Genomic DNA, 27,267 nt, shown 5'->3' on the forward strand with positions numbered 1-27,267 from the left:
ACAAACATCAAAGTTTTGCACAAAATACCTCCAACAATTTTTATTTAAAAAAATTGAAAAAGAAATTTTTGGAAAATAATCCAAAAAAAAAGAGCTTGAATTTTTCTTAAAAACTTAGCTAAGTTTTATGAAATCCCAGCGACTCTCTTAGATAGCATGTTATGGTAAATTGATGTTGATGTTATTAAACAGAGGAGATGAAAGCTCCTAGAGATTTACAAATATGATATTTCTAAAATAAATAATCTTCAACTAAAGACAATAATAGAAACTACCTAATAAACTAAAGACCAACTAAGATGACCATTGAAGAAACATCATAATATTCTAATAAAAGTGACCATACTTGTCACATCGTGAAACATTGAATCCTAAAGAGATCCCTTTTCTTATGTTTAGGAGCTGAATCCGAATTCCTAATTCTATATTTTTTGAAATTTCTTTTCCTTTAAGATGTTTGAGTGGCAAGGACATGATCTTCTTCATGACAAGATATTTTCCATTTCCTCTTGCTTTTAATCTGTATTCCTCTTGAATGGAATCGGCTCTCAATCAATCAAATTTGGGTAATTCATCTCTTCCACAAATGCCTTGAATAAAAGATTTCCAAGAATGAGGGAGAGTGAGACCATTCGTAGCCAACATAATTAGGTATTTATCTTTAATTGGATCTCCAATAGCACTCTTTCGATTCTGTAATCTTCATGAAGAAGGAGACAACTGATTCTCCTTTTGCCATTTTTATACAAAAGAGTAGATGTCTCATGGCCAAGGCTCTGCTAGCATTGTTGAATTCGTACAGGCATTAAAGACTCAAACATTTCTTTAGCTGAATTCAACTTGGATATAAATGGCACAAGATGATCCTTTATAAAATCAACCAATATCTTCATTGCCATGATATTATTCTTTCTTTATTGAGCTTTCTCAATGTCATCAGATCGCTCAACCACATCATACATAACATAGTTTATTTAGAAGATCATTTTCTTCTAGAGCAGTGAAGACTTCGAATTTCCATGAAGTAAAAGTGGATGCGCTATCTAGCCTGTCTTCAACTTTGAGTCCATTCACCATTGTTGAAATCTGGAAGAAACAATCTAAAAGAAAAGAAAAGAACATGTTGAAGCTAGAAGAATTCTGGTTCTGGACCTTTTTCTTAGACTGGCTCTGATACTTCATTAATTTTAGAATCAGAAATGCATTGTAGCAACTAGCAGAAATATTAAAACACAAGAATAGAATGAGCACAAGAATTTATCCTAGGAAAACCCTCCAACATGAGTGGAAAATACCCAGCCACAACCCAATTTTTTAATTTATTCAATGGTCACATAGTTTGCATACAAAGCCCACAAGCTTGTCTAATAATTGAATCACAATCACGCACAGAATGCCTTATTACAATCGCTGATGCAATACACATCAAAATTCACATGATAATTAGAATGAATAATCTGCACTAAGAATGTCTGCAACAAACGTCAATAATCGTTCTCTCCTCAAAACAGAAATCGCTGAAAATGATCACCATGAAGAGGCAATTCATACTAGGTTCAAGGGTCCCCTTGGGAATACAAAACAGCTACAAAAGTGAAGTCCATTCCTCTTCAATTCTGAAAGCATGAATGTTGGCAGTAACCAAAAAGATTGCTTTTACATATTCTTTCGATGCCAAAATGACTTTAATTGCCGTCATCAATGATGACATCCTTCACGTGGATCATAATAAAGTATAACAGCTACATAGACAAGAAACCGAATCAGAGACCATAATGAAGAAGGTAGAACACGTGGAAGAGGTCTGCCGAAAGGCAAGAACTGACGGCAGCAAAACATGAGCTGTTCTATAACCAAACATGCAGAAACATAATACAGTGGTTACTGAAATGAACCAGTTCATAAACTGAGGATGAATATATTTTATTTCAATAATGTTATGGCACAAAGGAATGCGGAACAGCCATAGGAAAGAATCTGACATAAAACAGAGACACTACATGAGGTGAAGTTCTTCAACAGCATCATATACACACAACCTGCAAGTGAAGATTTATTTCAGGTATACAGTATCTCCTGTAGCTGCAAACTTTTAAGTTTTAACAATGTCAACAACATCACTGCAGAATTAGAAGTATCTAATTAGCTATTGCAGGACTGAAAATTGAAACCAATACCGATGCTTCTGCATCAGACTCATTTGATATGAAGCTTGTGACCAAGGTTCACAAGTTTGAGCCAATAAAATCACACTTTCTACAGTAAACTCTATTGTTGAACCGAATAGCTCAGAAGATTTCCTCCTTTGCTTCTTCCAGCACAGTAAGCTTGCTCTTCCCTTTATCCTCCACCCTTATCCTTCTTTTCTTGTGATTCAAGACACCATAAAATCTCCCACCTCCACCAGAAATCATCTTCACTTGCATTCATATCTTCACAATAAATTTTATCAAAAGTAATTACTTCCTCTCTTAAACCTACAAACACCATTTTACCAACATTGAGAACATTATGAGAATCATAAATATTTATTGCCATCTATTCTTCATCTTTTTAGTTATTTTGCAAATAAAATATCAGAAAATTTTCTAATAATCTCCTCTTCTGTATCTTCCTCTGTAGACACGTTTGGTTCAACCACTGCACCTTTTCCTCCTCTTTCACTTTGGGCTTTTGTCACTTCATCATAATTCTCATCCTTGCGCTGCTCCACATTGATCAACATCCACATCTTCTTTGAATCACTACTTTCAGTATCATGACTCTCAATCACTTCAGTATTATGTAATATATTATTATTATTTATCTTTTATTAGTTTTTAATATTTTAATTTTATTGTTATTATTTAATTCATTTATTAGTAAATATTATTTCAGAAAAGGGGACATTACACTGGTTGAGAATAACATTGTCTCATCTTGTCCTCGAGCAATGCCATTAATTGAACGAATTGGTCAACCAAGTTCATCTAAAAAGTAAAACACCATATAGAGATCATGCAATGTCTTTGAAAAAATGGATGAGAACGTAGAGCAGATGAATTTGCAGTGACTTTGTTCCCCAAGTTGAGTGTAATATGCATTTATTCTTTTATTCATGCACAGGAACTACAATTGTTATTACATCATAATATGTAGTTACGTTGAACTCCGGTATTTTGGTGCGAATATCTTTCTATTCTCTGCTCATTCTCTGCATGAATATTTCCAAAGGTGAATACTGTGCCGGAATGATCCTTGAAGTTTTTCTGTAGTGCATTTTCAGTTGATTAGTCTTCATGGCTTCTGACAGGCGCAAAGCTAGTTCTTGCTCTGATTATTTTGGAATTGTAAACACAAACAGATCCATTATTGCATATATTATAAATAAATGATGTGAATATTATATTTAGTGGATTGGACATTGATTTGCAATATAGCTTATAAGAGCCTTTCATTTTCCTGTACAATTGATTAATTTCCCTACTGGAAATTATTCCCAACCACTAACCTTTAAACAAATTGTGTTTATTCTTACTAACTTCTATTTATTCATCTAGCCTATATCAACGTGATGTAATATAGAACACCAACAGATGGTAGTGTTGAAGAATAATATGATTTAAGCTCTTTGAACTTTTGGCTCATTGTTTATTAATGGTTCTATAAAATTTTCACTTATGTAATGATCAAAAACTTGTTAATGCTTTTTTCAGAGATATGATGAATAGAAACACTGAGATTTCTGCTTCTGAATTTCTCTGCATAGGTTTCTTATTATTTCAGAAGACCAGATGTTAATGATATTATAATTTTCCGAGCACCAAAGTCTCTGCAGGTTTGACACTTCCATTGAATTAATCTCTATTAAAATTTATTTTTTATGTGGCTTTGTTATTTTGCATATCCTGATTTCTGTCTATAAATTTAGCTTTTTGTGGCTTTGTTATTTCACATATCACGATTTCTGCTTTCATCCTGATCTAGCAGGAAATAGGTTCAAGTGAAGAGGAGGTTTTTATCAAAAGAATAGTTGCCAAGGCTGGAGACTTGGTGGAGGTAGGTTCTACAGTCTTAAACCAAGAAGTCTTTTTGTTTGTTATATGTTCGTACTTGTTTTGGTAGCCTTTACATATTTTCAACTTTTTTCTGGTAAATAAAGCTTAGTTACTGGTTCAAGTTTGATTTGAAATACGGGTTCGAAGAATTGGTTCATCGGTATGGCAAAATTTTGGAAAGGGTTTTGAGTTCGTTTGGATTTGCTTGTAGAAAAACATGTAAAAATTATATATATACATATTTATGAAGCCTAGAAGCATAGAGTAATTATAAAATCATATGATTTAATCATTTAAACAACAAAAACACTATAGGCATAAACTTTAGACATGTAAGTTGTAATCATAGCATCATGAATCAAGATCATATCGTCATATATTTCAATTTTCAAGTTCAACATCAAAGATGCAAAAGTTAAAATTAAATCATAATCTATGAATCATGATGTTAGAAGCCAAAATAACCTATTTACGTTCACTATTTAGGGCTGTGGAACTCAAAACAATATCAAATATGTTATAAAAAATGACTTAAAAGCCATTTGTCACCGGAAATTTGCCCACTTTTGATTCAAATTCGATCTGGGCACATCAAATTCACTTGGGTTTGAACAACCCCCTTCCAAATGGAACCTTACTCGAATTTGGGTTGAATTGGACCAATATTTTCAATATTGAACTTGTTCGAACCTAGACATGGTTCTAAGGGCAAACCAGCGAACCTGGGTAACTAAGGAAATATACAAATTGAATTACTCAAGTTCAAGGTTCCAATGCAATTTGAATTTCAAAATCGAAACTTAGTTCATGATTCAACGATAATCAATCAAGAGTCAAGACTTAAGATTCACTAATCAAATTCGGTCATTCAAAATCACAAGGGTTCTTAAAAATTCATCATCAATTAAATACATGCTAAAATTAGCATCTAGAAGGCCTTTTGGCTGTGGGTGCTTTCTAGATGGGCCTGGATGCTTCCTGGATTCTCCCAGGAAGCACATCTTTCTTGGTGGATGTGCTCCAATCCTAACGCACCCAAGCATCTGGACGCATCAGAACCAGCATCCGGCCTTTTCAGCAGAGAATCGGTATCTAAGAAATAAAGAGATTGTATTATTTCAGATGAATTAATCCCTGATAGCATGTATAACCATATCAAATGAACATATTTACCTTCTATACCATCTGCTGGACTGACAAACTTATGATGGCCAATAAATAAATAAAAGCAAAAGTTAAAACAGACATGCTTTTGTTTTCATAAAATGACAGTAAAAGCACACTAATCTTAATCCTTCTTTGGCCCTGAGGGACAAACATGTTTTTGGTATGATTTTTTTTGATAATGAAGCTCTGTCAGAATGAGTTGTTTTTTCTGATATGATGTTTCTTTATATAAAAACTTTTGTTAGAAAAGTTGTATTTGTGCTTAAGCAAACTGCTGCAATATGTTGTCTTTTCGGCAGTTATTATTCTAGCTAGAGCCGTGAATTAATCTGAATGCTATTAAACCAAAATATAAGAACCATCTTTAAGAGGTTTTGAGGTCAAAAGCATTCCACAACTTGAAGTGCATGTTGATGTTCATGGCTAATCATTTGTTTAAGAAAGGAATTATCTTGTTGCACAGACATAATGTGGAGATTATACAATGTGGAAATGATTTGTGTTCAAAAAGACAGTATCCAATTACAGAGAAAATAGCATCACATCAAGTTTTTTCTCGCCTAGGCGAGGGCCAATATTTGTTGAAGTTTTTTGTGGTGCCAATCATGGGTATGTCTAGGCACCAGGAAGAGCATATTTGTTGGTAGCAATGGAAGCTACCTTATGGCTCAACAAGAGTTTGAGCACTTGTGACATGGAGGTTAGAGAATAACAATAGATTTAGAGCATTTGACTAATTGTAGGCAGTGCTGATTGCTTGGTAAGGTTCCAACCACTGCGTATGGTAAACAACCAAATCTTTCAAAAAGGCTGGCAGAATCTGTTTTTGTAAAGATTGGAATGACAGTCTCAGTCAAATAAAGAGGACTAGAAAACAAAGATGTTTTGAAGTTGAAGGTTTCATACTGCCAAGTGAAATTAGGGCCCGTTTGGTTGCTAGAATACAATTAGAATAGGAATAGAAAATTAGAATTCATTTTTGATTCTCTGTTTGGTGCACCAAATCGGAATTGGGAATAGGAATATGTATTCCCATTTTGCCCCAAAATGAGCATTTGTCCATTCTCCAAAATACTTGTAATTAGAATTGCTATTCCCATTTCCATTTTGAATTCTTCTTATTTGAAAATGTTTTCAGATCCACTTCATTATAACTTCCTGTTGGAGCTCCCCAAAATGAAAAATCATGGCCATTTTCAGACTGAAGATACTGTATATATATATATATATATATATATATATATATATATATATATATATATATATATATATATATATATATATATATATTCATTCCTCAGATTCTACTCATGGAAGACCAGCGCATAGTGGCCAACAAATTGCTCAGCAGCATGATTTGATTGCTCGATGTGGGAATTTGGATTTAGCCGCTTTACTGTTTTTTGCGTCAGATTCTTTTTGCAAACGCCATGAATTTGTTAAAAATAAGCATGTGGAAGATGAAACCCTCTATAAATTATGTTTTTTCTTTTTGATTTATAAAATTTGATAGGGTTTGAACCTTCAATCTTCAATTCAAGTTTATGCAACCAAACAAGAGATAAATGGAATTAGATTGTAATTTCCTATTCTCATTCCCCATTTCCATTCCCATTCAAATTTTCTCTTCTAATTCTCCATTCCTATGCCTGCAACCAAACGGGCCCTTAGTGTTGAAGATGGTGTGGTAGGGAAAACTGAAGTCAGCTAAGTCAAAAAGCTCAACCTTCAATGCATGGAGCATTTGGATGTTTAAAGTTGTTAAGTCTCAAAAAAAAGAATTCTGCCATTGTAGCCCTTTCACTGCTGAGTTGAGGGAAAGTTCAATGGGGATTGTAAACCTGGAACTTCATATCAGAAAAACTGTCAAGGAGGGAAAGTTTATATTGGGGATTGTCAAGACCAAATACAAAACTAAAAATTGTCAAAGCACCATGGGGTCTTGATACTAAAGTATTCGGGGTTACCAATAACTTTTGAAGTGGGTATATGGTTCATGGTATTATAGGTCGTTCAACAAATTTATCCATTTTCTATTATAAAGTGTTTATGTGATTTGGTGATTCTCCATGGCTGCCAAGGAAATTTTCAAGACGAAAATTCCAAATCCCTTGTTGACTGAGAAATGGAAATATTCTTTTTCTGAGCATTGAGGAATGTGGATGCTATAGCTAACAATACTTGACATTTGACATGAGTCAGTGTTCTCAAATGAATAGAGAAGTATTTCCATAGTTTGTTGTAGAAAACTAAGCACTTTATTTTCCTCATGTAGATATCTCATAGATTGAAAATCTCCCTCCAGGTAATAGGAATGTATTTTTAACAACTAGGTTTTCCTTGCTAGTTAATTCAAGAAACAAATTGCTTTGATTTTGTAGAACCAAAACTTGCGTCCAGTTCAACAATCGGTTGAATGGGTTGAACAAAGCCAATATTTTATCACATTCTATGGAATGTCAAAAATTCTTGATCATCTGTTTGAACCAAAGTTGCCAGACTCAAACAGAGCTTAGACTCGCAAAGCTGGCTGGACTCGTGACTTAGCTATGACTTGACAAAATGAAATAGTAATACCCTTGAAATTTAGAGTTTTTTAACGATTCAAAACTTGTTTCATGCATCCATTATTGAAAAAAGCTTGAAGACACTATAACATCATCAAATAGAAGATAATTTTATCACTTACATAAACATACATTCATCACATAGGTACAAATGTTAATTGTAGTTGAAGGAAACAGAAAACATAAATGTTGTCAAATGCATATAAAATCCATAGCATCAAATGTTCCCAATCATATAACTGTAAATAAAAACAAGTCTATGGATCAAGCTATATCTCAGGTTCATGCTCTGTCTCAGGCTTAGGCTCAGGTTCAGGCACAGGCTTAGAGTAGTCAATTTGCCTCCTACAAAGGCGTCTAAGGTACGTCCTCAATGACTGAGTAGCCATAGTCTACGCTCGTAAGATGCCACAACAATCACATCAATCGTGCTTGTGCCGGATCATGCTCTATCCTCCTCCTCTGCCATAGCCACAACCTTAGCCTCTATGTCTACCTGGTGAACCCACTCATGGTCCTCCTTAGTGAAGACAAGATTAGTAGTCTCAGTGAGTTGCTTAGACTGCAGATCAATCTCTACTTGAGTGATCGGAGAGGAGTTAGTGTCCAAAATATGTCTAGTCCTAAGATGGAGGTTGTAAAAAACAAAGACAAGATCATTCAACCTCTCTATAGACAATCTATTATGCCTTTTCGACTGGATGTGCTCGAACATGGACTGATTGTGCACACATCCAAAAGCGCAACATGGCTGACTCAAAATATAGATGACAATTTTTCTATCTTCCTTAAGAGTTTCCGAGAAGTGGACGACAGGGGATAGTGGGATGGGTTTTCGAGACGACAAACTTTTTTGCTAATTTTGGGGACGGGGAGGCACAACAAATGAGAACGACTATATAACACTAGGGAAAATTAAAATATATATAGATTGTAACAAACGGATTTTCTTAACCAATTTAAAACACCTAATTAACAATAGCTGATTCCGTTTCCTATGACAATGACTTCAATTAACTAAATTTAACTAGAAGCAAGTTAGTGTTTTCTATTCTAATTGCAATCTATATTCAATTGATATAACGAAATAAATAAATGTATACATTGCTAGCATTTAAACCATTTCTAACGGATGACATGTTCAATTGAAAGTAAAGTAGCAACTATCTTCTATATCAACTAATATATTCATTCAATTTATGCTTTTAGAAATTAACACTATCTATTTATTCTTCAATGGATCTAAAGGTAAAAGTGCAAAAGAAACATACAAAAATAATGGAGGAATCATTTTTGTCATGTTGTTCAAGCCTCAACATTGGTGAGAGGAGAAGCATTGACATAGGCTTAACCTCCCAACTTTGGACCATATTTATCCCCACACATCCTAACTTAATAGAATGACCCTCCCTATTTCGAGATCAGACTTGGGATGTTCTTAAGTCTAGCCATCCGAGCTACCCGGTGGTTTGAGTGCCCCATCAGTTATTCTTAAATAACTGAAGCTTATGGACAAACAAAAAAGATCTCATGATTGGCACATATGCCTATAACCACCTTGGCCAAGGATTTCAATTTGGGTTCATAAACCCGATCTCCACCACTCGACTTGCAACAAATTTCATTATCAGGACATGCATGAGCTATTATGTGTTTTTTCATTTCATGGTTATTTGTATTTGATTCCATTCTTGGTTCTTGCAGGTTATCTCCACCTCTTCACCATTCATGGCTTCTTTGCCAGTGAATCCAAGGTGCTTGAAAGTTTAAACCATTCTAAGTTATTTACACCTCTTCACCCGTCATGGCTTCTTTGCCGGTGAATTCCTCGGTTGTGATCATTATGATATCATTTACATTTCTGAAGCTTGTTGGAAAAAAGAATGATAGTCATATGCATAGATATTGATTTATACAACTCAGTTGAATTCTCTATCCTCCAAATCCAGAATTCAAGTATTCTCATGGTTATTCAAATTTAAATCAAAGAACAAGATATCAAACTATTTATAAACCTGACTATGATTGGGAGTTATGTATCCGACTACAATTTCTATTCATTTCTCTGCTCAAAAATATTCGACAGCAACAAGGTACTTAATGGTAAACGAACTCTACAAAGGCATTTATAATATTCAGATTGAAAGAATATGGAAGCCGATTAAAACAAGGAATCACGTGACTTGATTTCAAGCTCGGGTCCCTTCTTCCGCCGGCCGGTATTTTTGATCTTCGCTGTATGTTGCCTTGTTCCGAATTTCTATCACTGTTGGTCTTAGAGGAAATTAGAGGAATGAATCGGATTATAGAGCTAGGAAGGGTTTATTTTGAGAACATTGCTCATAGGGCTCGGTAACAAAATGTAGCAGATCTGGGAGTAGAGTAGAGAAAACGCAAAAAATAAGGGTGTCTCAAATCGATTCATGATGTACTTTTTAATGGTCAGCCGTGACCTTTTGGCTGCCATTGGTTATCAAGAAGGCTATTCGGATACTTCATAAATTTGGATTTAAAAAGGAGAAAACAAAAAGGGAAAAAGAATAAAAAAAGTTCAATAGTTTAAATTTTATTTTATTACTATTAAGCTCTTATACATGTTCACGTATGTATATCGATGAGGTGACATCAATAGATTATATAATTATAATTTATTGTTGTCACTTCAGTTTTAAGGGTTTATAATAATGATTAAATAAGAAAAATTCAATAATAAATTTTCAAAGGTATGAATTATATTTAGTATAGATTATTTTAAGTTTTTTATTATATTGTTTTCCTAATAGCTCATGCAGTCCCTTAATGTAATCTATGGTCAAGTCTTCGTATCCTTTCCAAGGCAGTTTTAGGTCATACCTGTCGATCGTGATGATTGGACCAATCGACCATCCCCTTTTGATGATCCCGTTTAGCAATGCTTCCCCTCTCTTAAGTCTTCTTCCTGCAATCACACAAGCAAAATATTCTCACCAAGACATTAATTCAAAAAAGTATGTGTGTGTGTGTGTGTCTATATATATATATATATATATATATATATATATATATATATTGATTGATTGATTGATTGTTAATTCCAATCAAACAATTGTCAATCATCTAATGACAGTTATAGGTTGCTTGATTATTTTCATCAATGTCTAAATAACTAACTCATTTCACATGATCATGAAAGAAATAATTTGTTATGAGTTGGTACAACGTATATAATTAACAAACTCGTTTCACATGATTAGGAGAAGAAATATTCTGTTAATAATTGATACAACGTATATAATTAACTAACTTGTTTCACATGATCAGGAAAATAAATAATTCATTAAACCAATGGTTATGATCAAATTTAAAATCAGGGCAAAATATGGGATGTAGCATAGATTTTTTTTAAAATATGAAACATGGATAAAGCATGTACTTATACATAATAGAATCTTAAAATACAAGAATCAACATAACTCATATGCTAAATTTGTGTTACTTTGAGAGTCAAAGTCTAATTCATTTTAGATGTCAATGTCGAAATCCCCTAGGTGTTCCCAAGTCTCCAAGATGTTTTCTACTACAGAGATGACTATATATCGGGGACGCGTCCTTGAGTAACACTGTAATTTTTTGAAGGTTTGGGGTTGAGGGCCCAAACATTTGCAACCATCTATTTGAAATAACGAAAAGAAAAAAAATCAGTCTCATTTCCAACTTTAAGACTAGATTATAAAACTGAAATTTAAAATGTATAAGCTATACACTTAAGAATCTTAACATATGTTTCTATCTAGCTGCAATTGTGTTTGAGCCTCTAGGCACATGCTGCTTGCAAAGATCTCCCCTTGTTTATTATTATATATATTTAGTAGCTGTGTTGTACTTGAGGTTGTTACAAAACTTTTTTACCATTGTATACAAGTCACTAAGAACTCCCTCTTCTGCCTCGAAGTCCTTATGGAAACAAAATGCCGAATCGAGGTAATAAGGTGCCATATGGATGAGCTTATAAAGCTGGTTTTGCTATCTCCTATCTATAGTTTCCTAAAAGGTTCATACTTATCCACAACTGCTGCATATATGAATCTAATGGCCTCCTTGGCACTTTCCATGCCATTGTATATATAGTTCATAGAGGGCTTCTCCCCATCAACAACTTGTTGGAGAACTACGAGGGGCTTAGTGATCTACACATAATGTTAAACAAAAGTAGTTAAGTCACAAATTAATTAAAAAAAACCAAAATTGTAAAGTTGCAAACGAAACAAAAATATGCATATAAACTAAAAGTAAATTACAAAATAGTAATTACTAAATGTTAAACTGTAATAGATTTATCTGCATGATTTCTCCACAAGGGGTCCAAAAACTTGGTTTTTCAAAATGCAATTTACCACATCTATCCTTGTAGTGGTCATAGCAAAGGTTGAGGAAGTCCATTTCTCACCAACAATCATGTGCCTCAAAGCTGCCCTTGATTTTATCAAGGAATTCTATGTGAGGAAATTTGAGGCAAACCTTATGATACCAGGTCGAGCCAACTCCCTTTGTCCCATGTATGGCCTCATAATGCTAAGGGCCAATGCATGATTGCAAATATTTTTGGTCCTTTGAAGCTTACCAATATCCTGCAACATGAGGTCAAGGCAATGTGCTGCACATGGAGACCAAAAAGTTTTCAGCTGCCTCTTTATCTTAAGTTTATGTGCAACAATTTTAAATTAATTAGAAAGTTAGATGTGTTAAGAAATGTCAAAATAAATTCATCGATGTCTCTCCATCAAAACTTGAAAAACTTAAAGTTTACCTACAACAATATAGCTTGTTGCATTATCTATCACTAATTGCGCCACATTTTCTTCCCCCACCTCTTGTATGACTTTCTTAATAGCCTCACATAAGTATGTGATATTTTGCACATGTGAGGAAACATCAATAGACATCAAGAATATGGTGGATCCTGAAAATAGAGCAAAATATTTTTTAGTTATCATGGATCAATGAGCAAATCAAAATTTGGATTTTTCAGTGCATTTAGGGAAGTAGAATGATCAATCACCTCCATAGGAAACAAGAGAATTTAGGAGTGTTCTATTTCTTCTATCTGTCCAATCATTTGTCATATGACGGTGCAACCCTTTTGGTTCCAAGATTGTCAGTGGTCCTCTAGCTCAACTTTCATAGCCTCAATCATTTCTTACAGGAGGGACCCACGCAACTCAGCATTGGTAGGGGCTTTAAACCCCACACCACAAATGGTTATGACATGTACCATGACTTGCCAATAAGTAGACCTATCACAAATTTATATGATTAGATAGAGCAAAGTAAACTATAAATTTTAAAACTTACTTTTAAACTTAAAGCAATCAAATAAATAAGAATTACTTGGCTGCAACAGATGGAATGTTGCAAAAGTAATAAAATTTGCGATGTTTTTTCCATAGCATCATGAACCTCCTTGTTCCATTCATGCCCTTAAGTGAGGGTTGTGTGCCAGGAGTATTGTGTGGCACAAAAAAATTGTCCAATTTGGATCTTCAAACTCTAGGGCCAAAGGTAATAGTGCCACTAGGAGGAGCAAAAGTAGCACTAGCACTAACACTAGTAGAAGCACTAGGACAAAAGGGAGGCATGGCAAAACCCTCTCCAACGCAGTCTGCATATGTGGATGTGGATGCAAAATGGGAGCCTATGTCACTAAATTCTTCCAATTGCCTCTTCGTAGTTAACTCTTCTTGCTCATGTGTTTCTAACTAGACATAACATAAATGTTTTGCCTCAACAATTTATTTTTTATATATCTCAATATCATGGCCAGGTATGGTGGCAATATGGTTAATCTATTGATGCCACCAAAATTGATTTCTTTACAAAAAAAAACATTTTGTTTGATTTTTTTGTCTACTAGAAAACTCTTTAGTATATTTCTAAGTTGGATCCTTTGGAGGTATTGTGAGAAATTGATGTTTCTAAGATGTGAAGGCTGTTGCAATAAGATAGTCTTATAAAGTTATAATGTAGTAGAAAAAATCAGTAAATCCTATGTTTTTATAAGAAAAAGTACTAAATACATGTTTACAATTATTTTCTAAAAAATTGTAGGGTTTGCACTTTGCTATTATTCTACTTATTTTAATAGAAAACATTCAAGATTTTGGAAGTTAAACTAATTTTTTTCAACAGACAAACGAAAAATCCAATAACATACCAATAGAAACTAACAAAATCAACAAAATTTAACACTTACCTCTTTCAAATGATTTGAGAACTCTTGCCATGGACTCCTTGATGCTCTCAATTTAAACCTATGACTTCCTAGTGTGATTTGTGGACCCCTTGATGCTCTTCTTCCATGGTGGTTGCAAACCTTTGGCCTCTGGTTTTCCTTCCCTTCACTCACTTTTCCTCTCTTCTCACAACTAGCAAATTGAAGACCTTTTTGGGTAAAATAGAAAAGGAATGCAATTATTTTTATGTTTTTTTGGCCAAAAGAATATTGGGTGCCATGCGCGAGTCGCATGATGCGAACTGGGCAAGTCATGGCATGACTCGTTGAGATCTGCTGTCGAGTCCACCCTTCCTTAGCTCGTTGATTCGCTTGACTTGTGGCAAGTCTTGGAACTCTGGTTTAAATTGAACCATTGTCAAATTGAGTTTTTGAAAGTAATAATTTCATGGGCTAGTAGCAAAGTTTTAATAGTAGAAGCATACATGCTCTAGATTGCTAGGTTTTGGCTCTATACCAAGTTTGTTTGAGGCTTGAGCAAATTCTCATTGTTTTACTAGACTTCAACACATGTGAAATGAGGGAAAAAACCAGCTGCTAAGGATGTCAGAATCTTTCAAATAATTTGATAATTCATTGCAAGTTGTAACAGGCAGGATATTTCCTGATTATTAGGTGCAATGATTATGAACTTGATCATGGTTTCCACAATTCAAAGGAAGAAGCAGGATGAGGTCCTTCTTGATTTCTTATTTTTTTTCTTTGGATGCTAAGTTGCTGAATTGGGAACATGAATGGATGCGGGTATGTGGATATAAAAAGCTGGTACGACATAATTTTTGAGGTGTTGGGTATGTTTTCGGTACATTCATGCACACACAGATACCCATATTCATACATATATATTATATATACACACACACATACATGTATACATATGTAGCTAAAAAGTAGAATTAAGTTTAGAATGTCATATACTAGTACATATGCTAAACAAAACCATTGCTAATTTCAAATTTGGAAACATATCATTCTAATTTAAATTCAGTTTTCAGTATTGAAAAGAGCAAAGTAGAATCTCATGATAGATAAGTTCAGAGTTTGCTAATCAATAGTGTAGATCTTAAAAATATCTAAAAAATAAAATTAGAACTACTCAATATTTCGACATTTAGAAGCACAAATCCCGGATCTGTACCCATAGGAGGTTCCTTTCAAAATCCAATTCTGGTACGATAAGTTTGGACATTTACACCTCTGCTCTGTTGTGTATCCCTCCATTGATATGGTACAAGGCAGAATAATATAATTACGCCAAAGGCATTTACTATTTGAAGGAGAACTTGATTTGGTCGATCTATGGTTCAAAGTTAAAGGAAAACCATGGACGACCATTACAAGCATCTGATCTGTTCATTGCACTGTAACTATCCAACCCTCTTTGTCTTTTTCTAGTGTCACCTCCATCAGGTTTTGTTCCCTTTTCATCCTCTCATTTGGAATATGAGAGGTTTTCATCACAATATAGTATTGAAGTAGGAGCTGTTCCAATGAAGAATGTTTCATAAGTGGTGAAGAGGCGAAAGAGATGCTAGATTTTATGGTAGAAATTTGCACGTTTTTTAAGCTTCACAATTGTTTTAATGGTGATTGTTTTGCTACTAGGAAGCTTGCCCAAGTATAGTTTTGTAGCCACCTTGGTCGAGAAGCTATCTAGGTTTGAATCCTATCATCGCCTGATGGACCTTGCACTTCGTAAGTATGTACCAACCAAAGTTGGAAGAGGGATTTTTGAATCTATGGTTGTTTCAGTCGTGGATTCATTGTCTGAGAGTTAGATCTTCTTGACCTCTGTGATGAAGAGTAAGATTGGGAGTAGGACTGTGATTGCACCTCCGCTGATGTGACTCCTATGCTTTGAACTCGTGACATGTTTTATCCCTTGTCGCTAGGGTTTCTATTCATGGCGAAAATCATTGACGACAATGGCGGGGGATGGGATGGGATGAGATTTGAGGTGCTTAGGGTTCTGACATCCTGTTGGACTTGCATGATGCAGAGCACAAATGAATAATAAATGGTTTCTTTAGGGTTTGGCCCCCATAACCCTATTGTTACGACCATGCCGCATGGGACAAGCTCTTTGGTCATGTTCAGGAATTTCATTGCCAAATTTATGACCTTGATTTGGCATTTATTGTAGGTGTTGGAGGTTTTGAGATTGGGGTCATTGTAGGTTGTGGAAGTGTTGCTGAGGCCGATTGTGCTCCAAAATCTAGATAGTTTGGTGTACCCACATGGCCCTCTGTTGGCTGTGAAGGTCAGATGGTCAACTTGGTAGGATGAAGGTCAGATGGTCAATTTGGTAGGAAGAGGAGTTGGTAAAGAATTTGGAGCTCACTAGTCCTTTACGATGAATGTAGTGCACAAATTTGTTATTGTAGTGACTTGAACCTGTGTCTTACAAGAGAATGTGGCCTTTTTTATTGGCATGGCGGGAGATTGCAAAGATGAAGGAAGTAAAGGTATGCCAACAATAGGTTCCTTGGGCAGTTAGCTGAACAATGTTGTTTTGGTAATTGGGAGGCAGGATCATTCTGGATGCCATTGTGAAATCTTATGGGCATGCAATGCTTTTGGTCTTGGGAATTCTCCATACTCCTAGAAATAATAGCCAAATCACACCATCAATTTCATTTTTTTGGGCATCCTAGGCACCTATAATTTTTTGGTCTTCTCACTGTTTTATCAAGAATTTCCCTAAAGAATGAATGTTTTTCTAAGTTAAACAATCCTAGCTCACCTTGTATTGGAGGGTGAATTCAAGCTCTGTTTGTTTTCAAGATGTTGAAACTAAAGCTCAGGCTTCGAGCATTAATGGAAAATTTCAATTTTTATGTATTTCGGAATTCCCAAAAGAATGAATGGCTTTCTCAGGATTATATAAGAAGCCCAACTAAGCTTGTGCTCGACACTATAAAATTCACACTCTGTTTAGTTTATAGATGGAAAGTAAAGCTCAATGCTTTTTGACCATCCATGGAAAACTATGCCAAGATGAAAAATATTGTAGGGTTTGATTTTATTGGTAAGCACAAGATTGTGTGCTTTGCTTGCAATGTGTGGGGGACAAAGATGTGGTAGTGAGCATATGAGATGAGGGTTAAAAGATGGAGTGTTTTTAGTGAAAAGACCAAATTGTCCATGGTATTTTTTTACTAACAAGTTTTAAGGATTTGGGTTCTTCTAAATAGGTGAAATCATTTGTTGAGTTTTTATTATTCTCTATGTTAATTAGATAGTATTAGGGGAAAACACCTACTAGTTGTTTAGGCTAACTTTGTGCACGCATAACTCCTAAACAATAATTCGGGTTTTGCCAATTTTTTTGGTCTACCTTTGTAGGTAAGTGAATTGCACTAGGCTAATGTTTCAGCTTTTGGGTATTCATGGATTGTAGGGATCATGGAGCGCAAAGTGGTTCAAATTGTTACAAATCTTGCTTGTTATTAATAGAGACCGAGAGGTCATTATATACAAATGAATGGAATGAACGATTGTAAAGAATAGAAACATTCTATTCTAGCTGAAAGAAAGCTAATAAAGCTACAGCTAACTAAAGCTAACTAGATATTAGAAACATTCTAATATTTACAATAGTTTACAAATAGATTACCATTAACTAATAATAGACTATAATCTATTATCGTAATTATATGTTTATGCACCAATAGTTGCTCACTCAAAAATGTCAGCACTTGTGGCTAGTGTCCTAGTAGTTTTAATGAAATGTCCCAATAGTGGTGAACAAATGGGCCAATCACCAACCAAAAAAGCTAAAAAATGATCGACTATTAGTACATGTGTGATTGGCTATTAGTACATGTGTTTTCATTTTGCTATCAATGAAAAAAACAATAATGGTTATCGTGCCTGCTGTTGGTAATGAGGTCTTTTTCCCTAGTGTGGTTTTACAAGGGAGGTTTGAGGATTTATTTTTATGGAGCAGGTGGATTTATTTATTTGCTCATGTGAAATCGGTAGTGATCATATGAAATCATGGTTAAAAGGTGGAGTGAATTCCTTTAAAAAGACAAAGTCCTTTATGGTATTTGTTAATTGACAAGTTTAAGGATTTGGGTTTTTCTAAATCATTTGTTGAGGATTTATTAGTTCTCTATCTTAATTAGATAGTATTAGGGTGCAGTTTTATGAGGGAGGTTTGAGGATTTATTTTTTATGGAATCTGTAGATTTATTTCTTTGTTCATGTCAATTGAACATGTAGAATAATTTTTTTTAATGAGATCACGAGCTTTCATTAATTGTGGAGCACAAACTTTTAGACATCAATTCCACCACAAAATTAATGGGATCACTCGCTTCAAAATAAACCTAGAAGTTTCAATAGCACCCATGGAACCTTTTTTTTTGAAGCTCCCTCCATCGTAACACACCTTATTCAACTTAACTATGGCTTTTCACACTTTTTTCTGCTCCAACTCCTACACCAATCACACTGGCCTTTAGGACAAACAGATTTATTTTCTAGATTTACTGCTCAGACTACAGAGAAGCTTACACACAGTATTAATTAAAAAAATAAATAATTCTGCGATTACCTACGGAGGAGTTGAGAAAGAGCGAGAGAAAGAGGAGTAAAACGGGAATTGCAGGTTTGAAACCTGCTCCTCTCAAGGTTTGCAAGGAACATAACTGTATAAAGATTCAACCTTTATTATATATCTCTGATCTCTAGAAATATACACACGCATGCCAAAGATTGCAAAGCAGTTGTGCAACGACTCATAAGAATGTTCTTGATCTTCATATAATTAATATCTGAGCACAGGATAATTCATCAACAAAATTCACGAGATCCAATTTACCAATTTTTGTGCTTGACCAATTGTGCTGCAAAAACATTCTTAGATGAAAAATAAAACGAGAGAGAGAATAGATTTATATGTAGCTGGAACAATTGATTAATATGGAAGGCTACTCCTTTGGATTTCTGAAATGATAAGCATACAATCTTTTGGAATTATTACAAAGAAATATCAAGCAACAGTGTGGCGCAATTGAAGACTTTGTCCATTGTGTCTCACCAAGTCATTTCCATAGTCTAGCTGTTCCACATGAATTTGTGTCTTACACGGTGGATAGTGATTCCATTTCTCAAGTAATTTCTTCACCGTGGAATTCCATGGCAGATGATTTGAAGTTGGACATACTCTGGGATCTAGAGCTTCAGTTATTCTCTTCACTCTCTTTCCAATTATTTGATTTGATCTTCACTTAATAGAATTACAACCCTGCAACTACCTTTTTGGTGTGGACTACCCTAATGTTCAGAATGCTTATCTCTAGCACTTCTGTGTTACTGCAAAAAGAGGGGTAAAAATTTATTAAGCCAGAAAGGAATACAACAAGGAGAGCTCAACAAGGAGCTCGATCCTGAGCAACAAGATCATCAAATTCTTGCACCATCTCAAAGGATAGTTGCCTCCTATCCCTAATATTCCAACCCGGATCATGACTAGAAGCCCATTTGGCTAAACAATCAGTAGTTCTATTCCATTCACGAGGAATATACGTGAACCTAATGAACTGAAAAGAGGAAGAGAAGAAAAGAATCTGCTTAACAATAGTGGCCAGTTGCCAACTAACATCCTCAAGCTCTTGCGAAGAAAGCATGTTCACCACCACCTGGGAATCAGACTCACAGATAATCTTACTCCATCCCCGCAAGCAACACTGTTCCACAGCATATAAAATAGCCTCAGCTTCCATGAGATCGTTAGTATAATCACCCTTATGAACTGAGAAGAAAAATTTAACATCCCCAAAACTACAACGAGCCACTCCGCCAATACCAGCCGGACCAGGATTCCACGTGAAGAACCATCAATGTTAATTTTCAGAACTCCACAGGGAGGAGGAGTCCAGTGCCCATCCCGGTTAACCCGACCCTTCCTCTGATGGTGAAGCTGCCTGGACATAGAAGGAAACCTATGAGCTGCAGCCCCATCTTGCAGATGAAAATTGAGGCGATTACAGATAGCAAGATCAACCGGATCCATACCCCCATCAAGCTCACACTTCACAAGAATAGTTTCCTGAAGAGAATGTGATAATTTCCACCAAAGATGCAAAACACCAAGCCGAACATCTTGGAATATGCGACGATTCCTCTCCAACCAGATATGCACAAATTCTATATTCAAGAATCAAAATGTTTATGCAAAGTTTTTTAAAGATAGAGTAAATAAATGGTGACACAATAGTGTCCTGCCTTCACTGATCTCTTTAAAAGTTCCAGATTTCTCAATCCAACTGTGGTGTTTTTTTTCCTTTTCTTTAAAGACTTTTTCATGTCCTGTATCAATAGCTTCAAACTACTAAGATTACTTCACTAATCATTTGAATATTTTAAGTGCAATAATCTCATCATAATAATTAATCCTATCCATGATAGAATATTTTAACTTTGTTGGATTTTGACTGTAAAAAAATTATTATTCAAATTAGTTGTTTTACATTTTTAAGTTTAATATCCTATTTTACCATGAGGAGAAGATAACCTTTCTGCATGACTAACTCAACAAAATTTATATATGACTGTTTAAATGATGGACAAGAAATAATTTTATAAATATTTTTTTAGAATGATAGATAAGGAATAATTGTGAAGTTAAGTATATTTTAATCTTTTTGTTATAGAATAACAGGGAATCTAAATGTATTTATTGTTTAGATAAAAAATATAGATATTACTATAATTTTATTTAATATTGTTGGTAATTTATGTTTTTTTAATTTGGATAAATAATCAATTTATTTTACTTTATCATTATAGAGTCAGTCTCAAAAACTATTACCTCAGAGGAGCTCAATAATACTAATTAAATGTTTATAGAATTGATTTAATTTTTAATTATTCATCTCTATATCTTTCTCTTTTCTTCTCTTTCCAATTCCCATCTTTAGAATTGCGTCAATTTTCTCCCCTCTATTTCTATCACTATATCTATCTATCTATCTCTTCTTCTATCTATCCCTATCTCTCCTTCCTTTATCTCTATATTTCTACCCCTTCCCTTCCCTCCATCTCTATTTCTATCTCCCTTATTCACATTCCCTTTGTTTCTCCTCATCTTTTCCTATATTTCCCTCCATTTTTATCCCACTCTCCCTTGCAAACATAACATGATCCTATTGATAGTGAAGTTTGATTGTCTTCCCCATTCAAAGGTTGTGTTTCACTTGCATAATTCATTTGACGATATCACTTCTCCACTGAGATTTTGTTGCATAAAAAATATTTACTAAATGAACTACTAGAACAGATCACATGTATTCTATAAATGACCAATTTTTTCCGAAATTGACTTCCCAGTGTTTCCACACATCTTCGGCATACCTATCGCACACCAAGGTGCTATTGCTAGTTCATTACTACTGCTTATTATTGCCTATCTGCTTCCTGTGATATGTTGAAGTCAGTAGATTATCTAGTTGAGTACGTGAAGGATTCTTGGCAACATTGAGTTGGAGAGCATATTTAAATATCTTGACTTTTTATTAGTTTTAATTATCTAAATTCATGTTGTGCAAGGTGACACAATTGCAGTATTTAGTTGCCACCTCCGAGATTTCGTGGAAGACATAATTGTTTGGCCTGTCTGTAGTTGATACTTTTTTTCCTGCTGTTTTTGTTTCTTTAAGCAATGATCATGCAACCAAGCTTTTTAGAGGCAGCTAAATGGTGATGTAACAACTGTGAGTATAAACTGAACAAACCAATCCTTGTTTATTTGGGAAGAGACGTTTCAAGACCCATGTTGAGACAAATTTGTACATGGTTAAATATATTACATTGCAAAATATTTGGAGATCGAAACAACCCTACTAGCAGTATGTATATGTCAAGGGATACTGTGTACCAAATTCCAAAGGTAGTACTAACTAAAGGAGTGTTCTCTATAAGATCAAAACACATCTGACAGTTCATAAAAAATACTCAGCCTGCTATAAAATGATAGCATATTCTGGAAAATTGTCTATCGACTCTGTATACAATAAAAAGAGTAATATGTAAGCAAGATCCCAACTTACTTCATTAGGTTGTATCTAATTCCTGATTTGATGCTATACATTCATTACGCCTTCACGACAGTGGATGTAGCCCTAAAATCTTGTAACTAAATTTTCTTCTCTTAAAATGCAATATGCGACATTTTACAAGAGGAAAGACTTGTAAACTGAAAGGTAATGGTTCAATTTCTTTCTTTTGAATGTCAATATGCTGGTGTTATCTCTCTAAGCTTTATTTATAGGCTACACTTTCAGTTTGGGTTCGGTGGCTTGCTAATTCCCCCTCACCACTATGTTTCAGCTGGGTTCAGCCATACAATAGCTACAGAACACATCTATAATTGATAATTCAATGTTCATTAACAATATTTAAAGATCAATTTAAATTTAAAATGGTTTATTGTAGTGTATTTGCATATGAAATCAATAGAATCAATCATATTGCTCTTCTTTGAGAGCATCAATAATATCAAATTGTTTATTGAGAGGACAATCAAAATGCTGATTTTCTCCTACTAGTAAACAAAATGTGTGAAAAATATATTTTAACCAACCTTTCACCCATAGGAATTTTTTACCAAGGTTGCATGGGGACAGGGGTACACAGGATACTGGTACCAGTATGGGTACCGCTATTTCAAAATAGGGGACGGGGGTACTTGGGCAGTCAAACTTAAAAAAATAAATAAATTAATATTTATAGAAAATCTGAAAACTTGAGTCATGACAATGATTTTTCAAAACAAGAATTGTGCTAAAGTTTGCAGATGTAATGTATTGTTTTCAGTTTCAGATTTGCAATATGTTTGTAAACAGTAGTAATAATATGTGATAAATGTATAGATGCTTAACAGAGAAGGCAGACTTTAAACATGAACAAGATCATAAATCATATAACAATGACATCTTGCAAACAATAAACTTCTGACTTGAACAGTGATATAGTTTACTGTTAATTAGTATTGTATCAAAGTTTCAAACTGATTATGTATTGATTTAAGCTTGATAAACAACAAGCTGATGTGCAAACAATAGACCGAGAGAAAAATCAGAAATCTTAATCAAGGTCCTTAGCAGTGATGCTCTCCACTGAGTACCCAGTACATGGGGTACGTGTACCCGGTACTTGGGTACGTGGGTATGCGTCCCAGGGGTGTGGGTACGTGTACCCATGCAACCTAGTTTTTTACGCATGTTTTTCATGTGTATATAAAAACTTGCAAGTTAAACGCGTAAAAACTCATGGAGCAAAAAAAATTAGAGTACTCTTAGAAGTTGCAAACTATAATCAAATGTATAGCAAAAACAAGGATTCTTGGAACTTTTATGCAGCATGTTTAGAACCTGAGTTTTCTTGTTTGCATGTTTTTAAATTTGGTAAACATAGCTGTAATAATTAATGAATTTTCTTGTTAGACGTATACATGGTGTAATGTAGCCAATCTAAACCAGCAATTAGTAATAAATATCATTAAAATATAAGTAAATAAATAAGTAGATAAGTAAATATTTAAGTCTAATTATGAATAGAATATAAATAATTAATAATAACAATATAATAGCCATCAATATAATCAGCAATTCTAATAAATATGTCATGCAGCATGGTTTATGGATTACCACTTACCCATACAGGATATGCAACTCTTAACTGATCAACTATTTTGCAATGCAGTTGTGAATGATGATAAACAATATAAGGAACCATGACCTTTTTGTTTATTCCTGAATATGGTCTACAACTTTGCCTCAGAGTTCTCAATTTGTATTTTTGAATTCTCTCCATGCATACACAGATTAAAAACTTGCCAAGTGCTCTCCTAACTCATGAGTACCTGCAATTTATTGTTTCTTCCAAGTTAATCCATTAACCAACCTAGCCAACTTTTGCTAAGTTTTCTCCAAGTTTTGGTATGTCTTGGTGAGTTCCTACAAGTAATGAATAAATGTATATTTTTAATTTGCCGAGTCGTGGAGTCCAAGTCAGAACTGGATCCGCTCCATTTTTCGGAGTCACAAGTTTTCAAATGATCTATACACATGTACACTCACTCACATATTAATAGTTTTCATATACCTGGATGTGTATGGTCGCACATGGATAAATGATGTGCTTTTGCTATTTTCTTAATCGGGAAATGATTATATCCAGCCTTGATCAGTCAACTTGCAAGGAAGCTTTTAAGGATATTTATCCTGGTATATGATCAGTGTGTAGAGTCTATTAAGTATTATGTTTCATCTCATCTTGGTGATGAGATGTCATTTAATTTTCAAATTGCACACTTAGGGTAAATTTCAGATGCATGATCATGACAAGAAGCGTAGAAGTTCTGTTTCTAAATGAGAAGTGTGACAACTTTTTTCTTTGTCAACAATTTCCAAAAATGCTATATTCATTTTTTCATAAACTTTAATAACTGATTTTTAATTTGAACAGGTCCACCATGGGAAGCTTTTTGTAAATGGAATTGTTCAATCTGAAGACTTTGTAGCAGAGCCATCTGCATATGATATGAGTGCCACTGTGCGTCTCTTATCATCTTGCATTTGAATTTTTATATATGGTTCATTTTCATATTCTTTATGTCAAGTTTTTGCCATCTAATTCTTTTCAACTCCAAAGTAGTGCTCTTTCAATGAAAATTAAATTAAGTTTGTTCTAATGAATGTACCTGCAGTGGGTGTGCTTGAACAACATTTGTGAGTGTCCACCACCAGGGAAGAGTGCTAATTCAGGAGAAATGATTACTTGAACTCTGCTATAACTATTCATTGTAACTGCGGATGAATGGAGAAAAACCTGGTGGACTCAATGTTGTTGACATTTGAATGCCTCATGAATTTTATTCATGAGCCTCAGATTGTACACCATCTGTCTGGTCTGTGTTCAGTAACCCTGCATGCTATCCTCCCCCACTTTATTTAGTAGCATATGCAGAATTAAAGTTAAAATATTTTGTAATAATTTATTGGGATTCAGCTGCGTAGATTCAAACCAATTTTCATTGAACCATATTCAATGGAATAGGAGACAATGAAGATTGAGTTGAATCCACAACCTAAAATTTAGATAAATTATGAGATAATTTGATACATCGCAGAAACATCGTCACTATAAGAATAAAGTTACAATATCTATGCAGATATAAGTTTTGTATATAGTATTTGTATTTGATTATTTATTGGAAGCATGATCAGAAAGCAAGTTATTGAAAATCTCCATACTTCACACCATCTCCGATTTTAGGATGTGCCTAAAAACTGATTGCTGTGTTTTCAGTTTTTAGGCACATCCTGCAATTGGATATGACATGAAGTCCTGTGATTTTCATTTAGCTTGCATCTTAATTATGCTTTCAATAAATAGAAGAGAAAATGGTATACAAAAATTGTATGCTCACAAATATTTTTAACTTTATTCATTTTACAAGTGGTATTTTTACAATTATCAAATTATCAGTATTTGACTATGTAGCTTTTAGTCAATTTTCATTGATCCACATTTCCATGACCTTATTCTTGTTTTCAAACATTCTAAAGCAAAAAACTGAAAATATGCTAAATGTATAAGTTTTGACTCAAACTCTCCACGCAGTTGAATCCTGATAAATTAACATAATTTGATACACTAGAAACACTACTCATATGGGAATTCAAGTTACAATATCCATAAAGATAGAGGTATTACACATCACATAACCTTTTGTTATTCATTGAATACGTGATCAATAAACAAGTTAATTCTAATCTCTGCATTTCATGTTATATCCATTTGCAGCATGTGCCTCGTGGCTGTGTTTTTGTGATGGGCGATAACCGGAACAACAGCTGTGACTCTCATGTTTGGTAAGTAGAGTGGAAGCTTAAGTTTCTAATAGACTGTGTGCCACCTATATTTGTATATCTGACTTTTAAATGGACTGACTCTGATTTGTCTTATTTTAAAACAGGGGACCTCTTCCTGTCAAGAACATTCTAGGAAGATATGTAATGTGTTATTTGCGACCATCTCAATTGGGATCCAACATGTATAGACATCATTAGAAATTTAGAGGCAGGAGATTTGCCAGGAGGTTACTAGGCAATAGCTTTTATGACAACATGGATTTCTTTCTGTGGAGAAAATTCTAGTAGTAGTCATGCATCATATGCAACCTTCAAATATTGGCAGGGACCCTGGTGGACAGAAAAGTAGTGGTTGTGAGTATGTGTTATTGGAGTCTCAATTCTTGAGAGGGGTAAAGCTTCTTAGGAAAATGCTATTTATAGTAAAATGAGCAACTGCAGACTCTGCAGATTCACTTCTCAGCACACATAATTTGGTGGTTGTAATTTCCTTATGTTTCTGATTACGAGATACTACTTGAATTCTTCACAATTCAATGACTATAGAAACAGTTTCTTGTATTAAAGTAATATTTGAATGATTCTTAATTCCAAATGCATATACAATATGGTTCAGATCAAAATAATTATGATTGCATAACAATCAAGATGATATATATTCGCTAATTCTGATATACAGGAAACTATATGCAATGGCTGAGGAAATTCTCAGAACCTTGTACTGTTTGTTGTGTCTGTTATACAAGTAAGAATTTGCAAATATGCCGGCTGTCTCTGATATAACTTTATATTTATGCTCTAAATATTGTGATAAGCCATGTCTGATATGACAATATAAATATACTCAAAGATGATGCCGTTTCTGATGGTAGACTTTATATGCCTGCACTGAATGGGTGCCAAAGGTAATATGCTCTCTTACAGAGCAATCATTATGAGATACAAAATATAATAAGTTATTCCAATCATCCTGAGTTGAATGATAGAACTACCTTTTTACAGCTTGCATTAGAAATGATTAGTCATGTTGTAAATGCCATGAGTTATATCTCTTCTCAGTCGCACCATTCCATAACGATCTCTAATCACTTCTCTTATGATCCAGATTGGTTAGTTCACAATAAGCACCGTTTATTTCTTCTTGTATATTGTTGTTGACTAAAGACAATAAATCATTGTCTAGACATGTCTCTTTAGATATCGATTAATCTTCCAATTTGTACTTGCTGGTCAATGGCCTAGCATCGTGTCTAATTGGTTTATGTTTGTTGTTCACTATCAACTTCTGGTTGTGTAATTTTGATTATTCTATCCATTGATTAAGGGGTTGAGGGGATTAATAT

The 27,267-nt window shown here is 34.3% G+C and overlaps 1 protein-coding gene and 1 pseudogene across 5 annotated transcripts in view; one reads left to right on the forward strand and one right to left on the reverse strand.

Annotated features, from left to right (window-relative positions):
• Positions 1-26,490, forward strand: part of LOC149556810 (chloroplast processing peptidase-like) — a 59,002-nt gene extending 32,512 nt beyond the window's left edge. Inside the window, exons 2-6 of one of the 5 annotated variants that reach the window (XR_016364787.1) lie at positions 3,749-3,817; positions 3,967-4,038; positions 24,516-24,602; positions 24,757-24,957; positions 25,857-25,924. Coding sequence is in view for 4 of the 5 variants with exons in the window: in XM_089831360.1 (XP_089687486.1) it covers positions 3,749-3,817; positions 3,967-4,038; positions 24,516-24,602; positions 25,857-25,924; positions 26,029-26,122 (390 nt within the window). In the remaining variant the exon portion in view is untranslated. Of the gene's footprint in view, positions 1-3,748; positions 3,818-3,966; positions 4,039-24,515; positions 24,603-24,756; positions 24,958-25,856; positions 25,925-26,028 lie in introns of those variants that run through there. The other 4 variants (XM_089831362.1, XM_089831360.1, XM_089831363.1 and 1 more) reach the window with 4 other exon arrangements.
• On the reverse strand, positions 15,452-23,269 carry LOC149556811 (uncharacterized; annotated as a pseudogene).
• Positions 26,491-27,267: the final 777 nt, after the last annotated feature.

This window comes from Cupressus sempervirens, chromosome 5 (assembly GCF_028749045.1).
Source record: "Cupressus sempervirens isolate cs-2001-9-10 chromosome 5, ASM2874904v1, whole genome shotgun sequence".
NCBI lineage: Eukaryota > Viridiplantae > Streptophyta > Pinopsida > Cupressales > Cupressaceae > Cupressus > Cupressus sempervirens.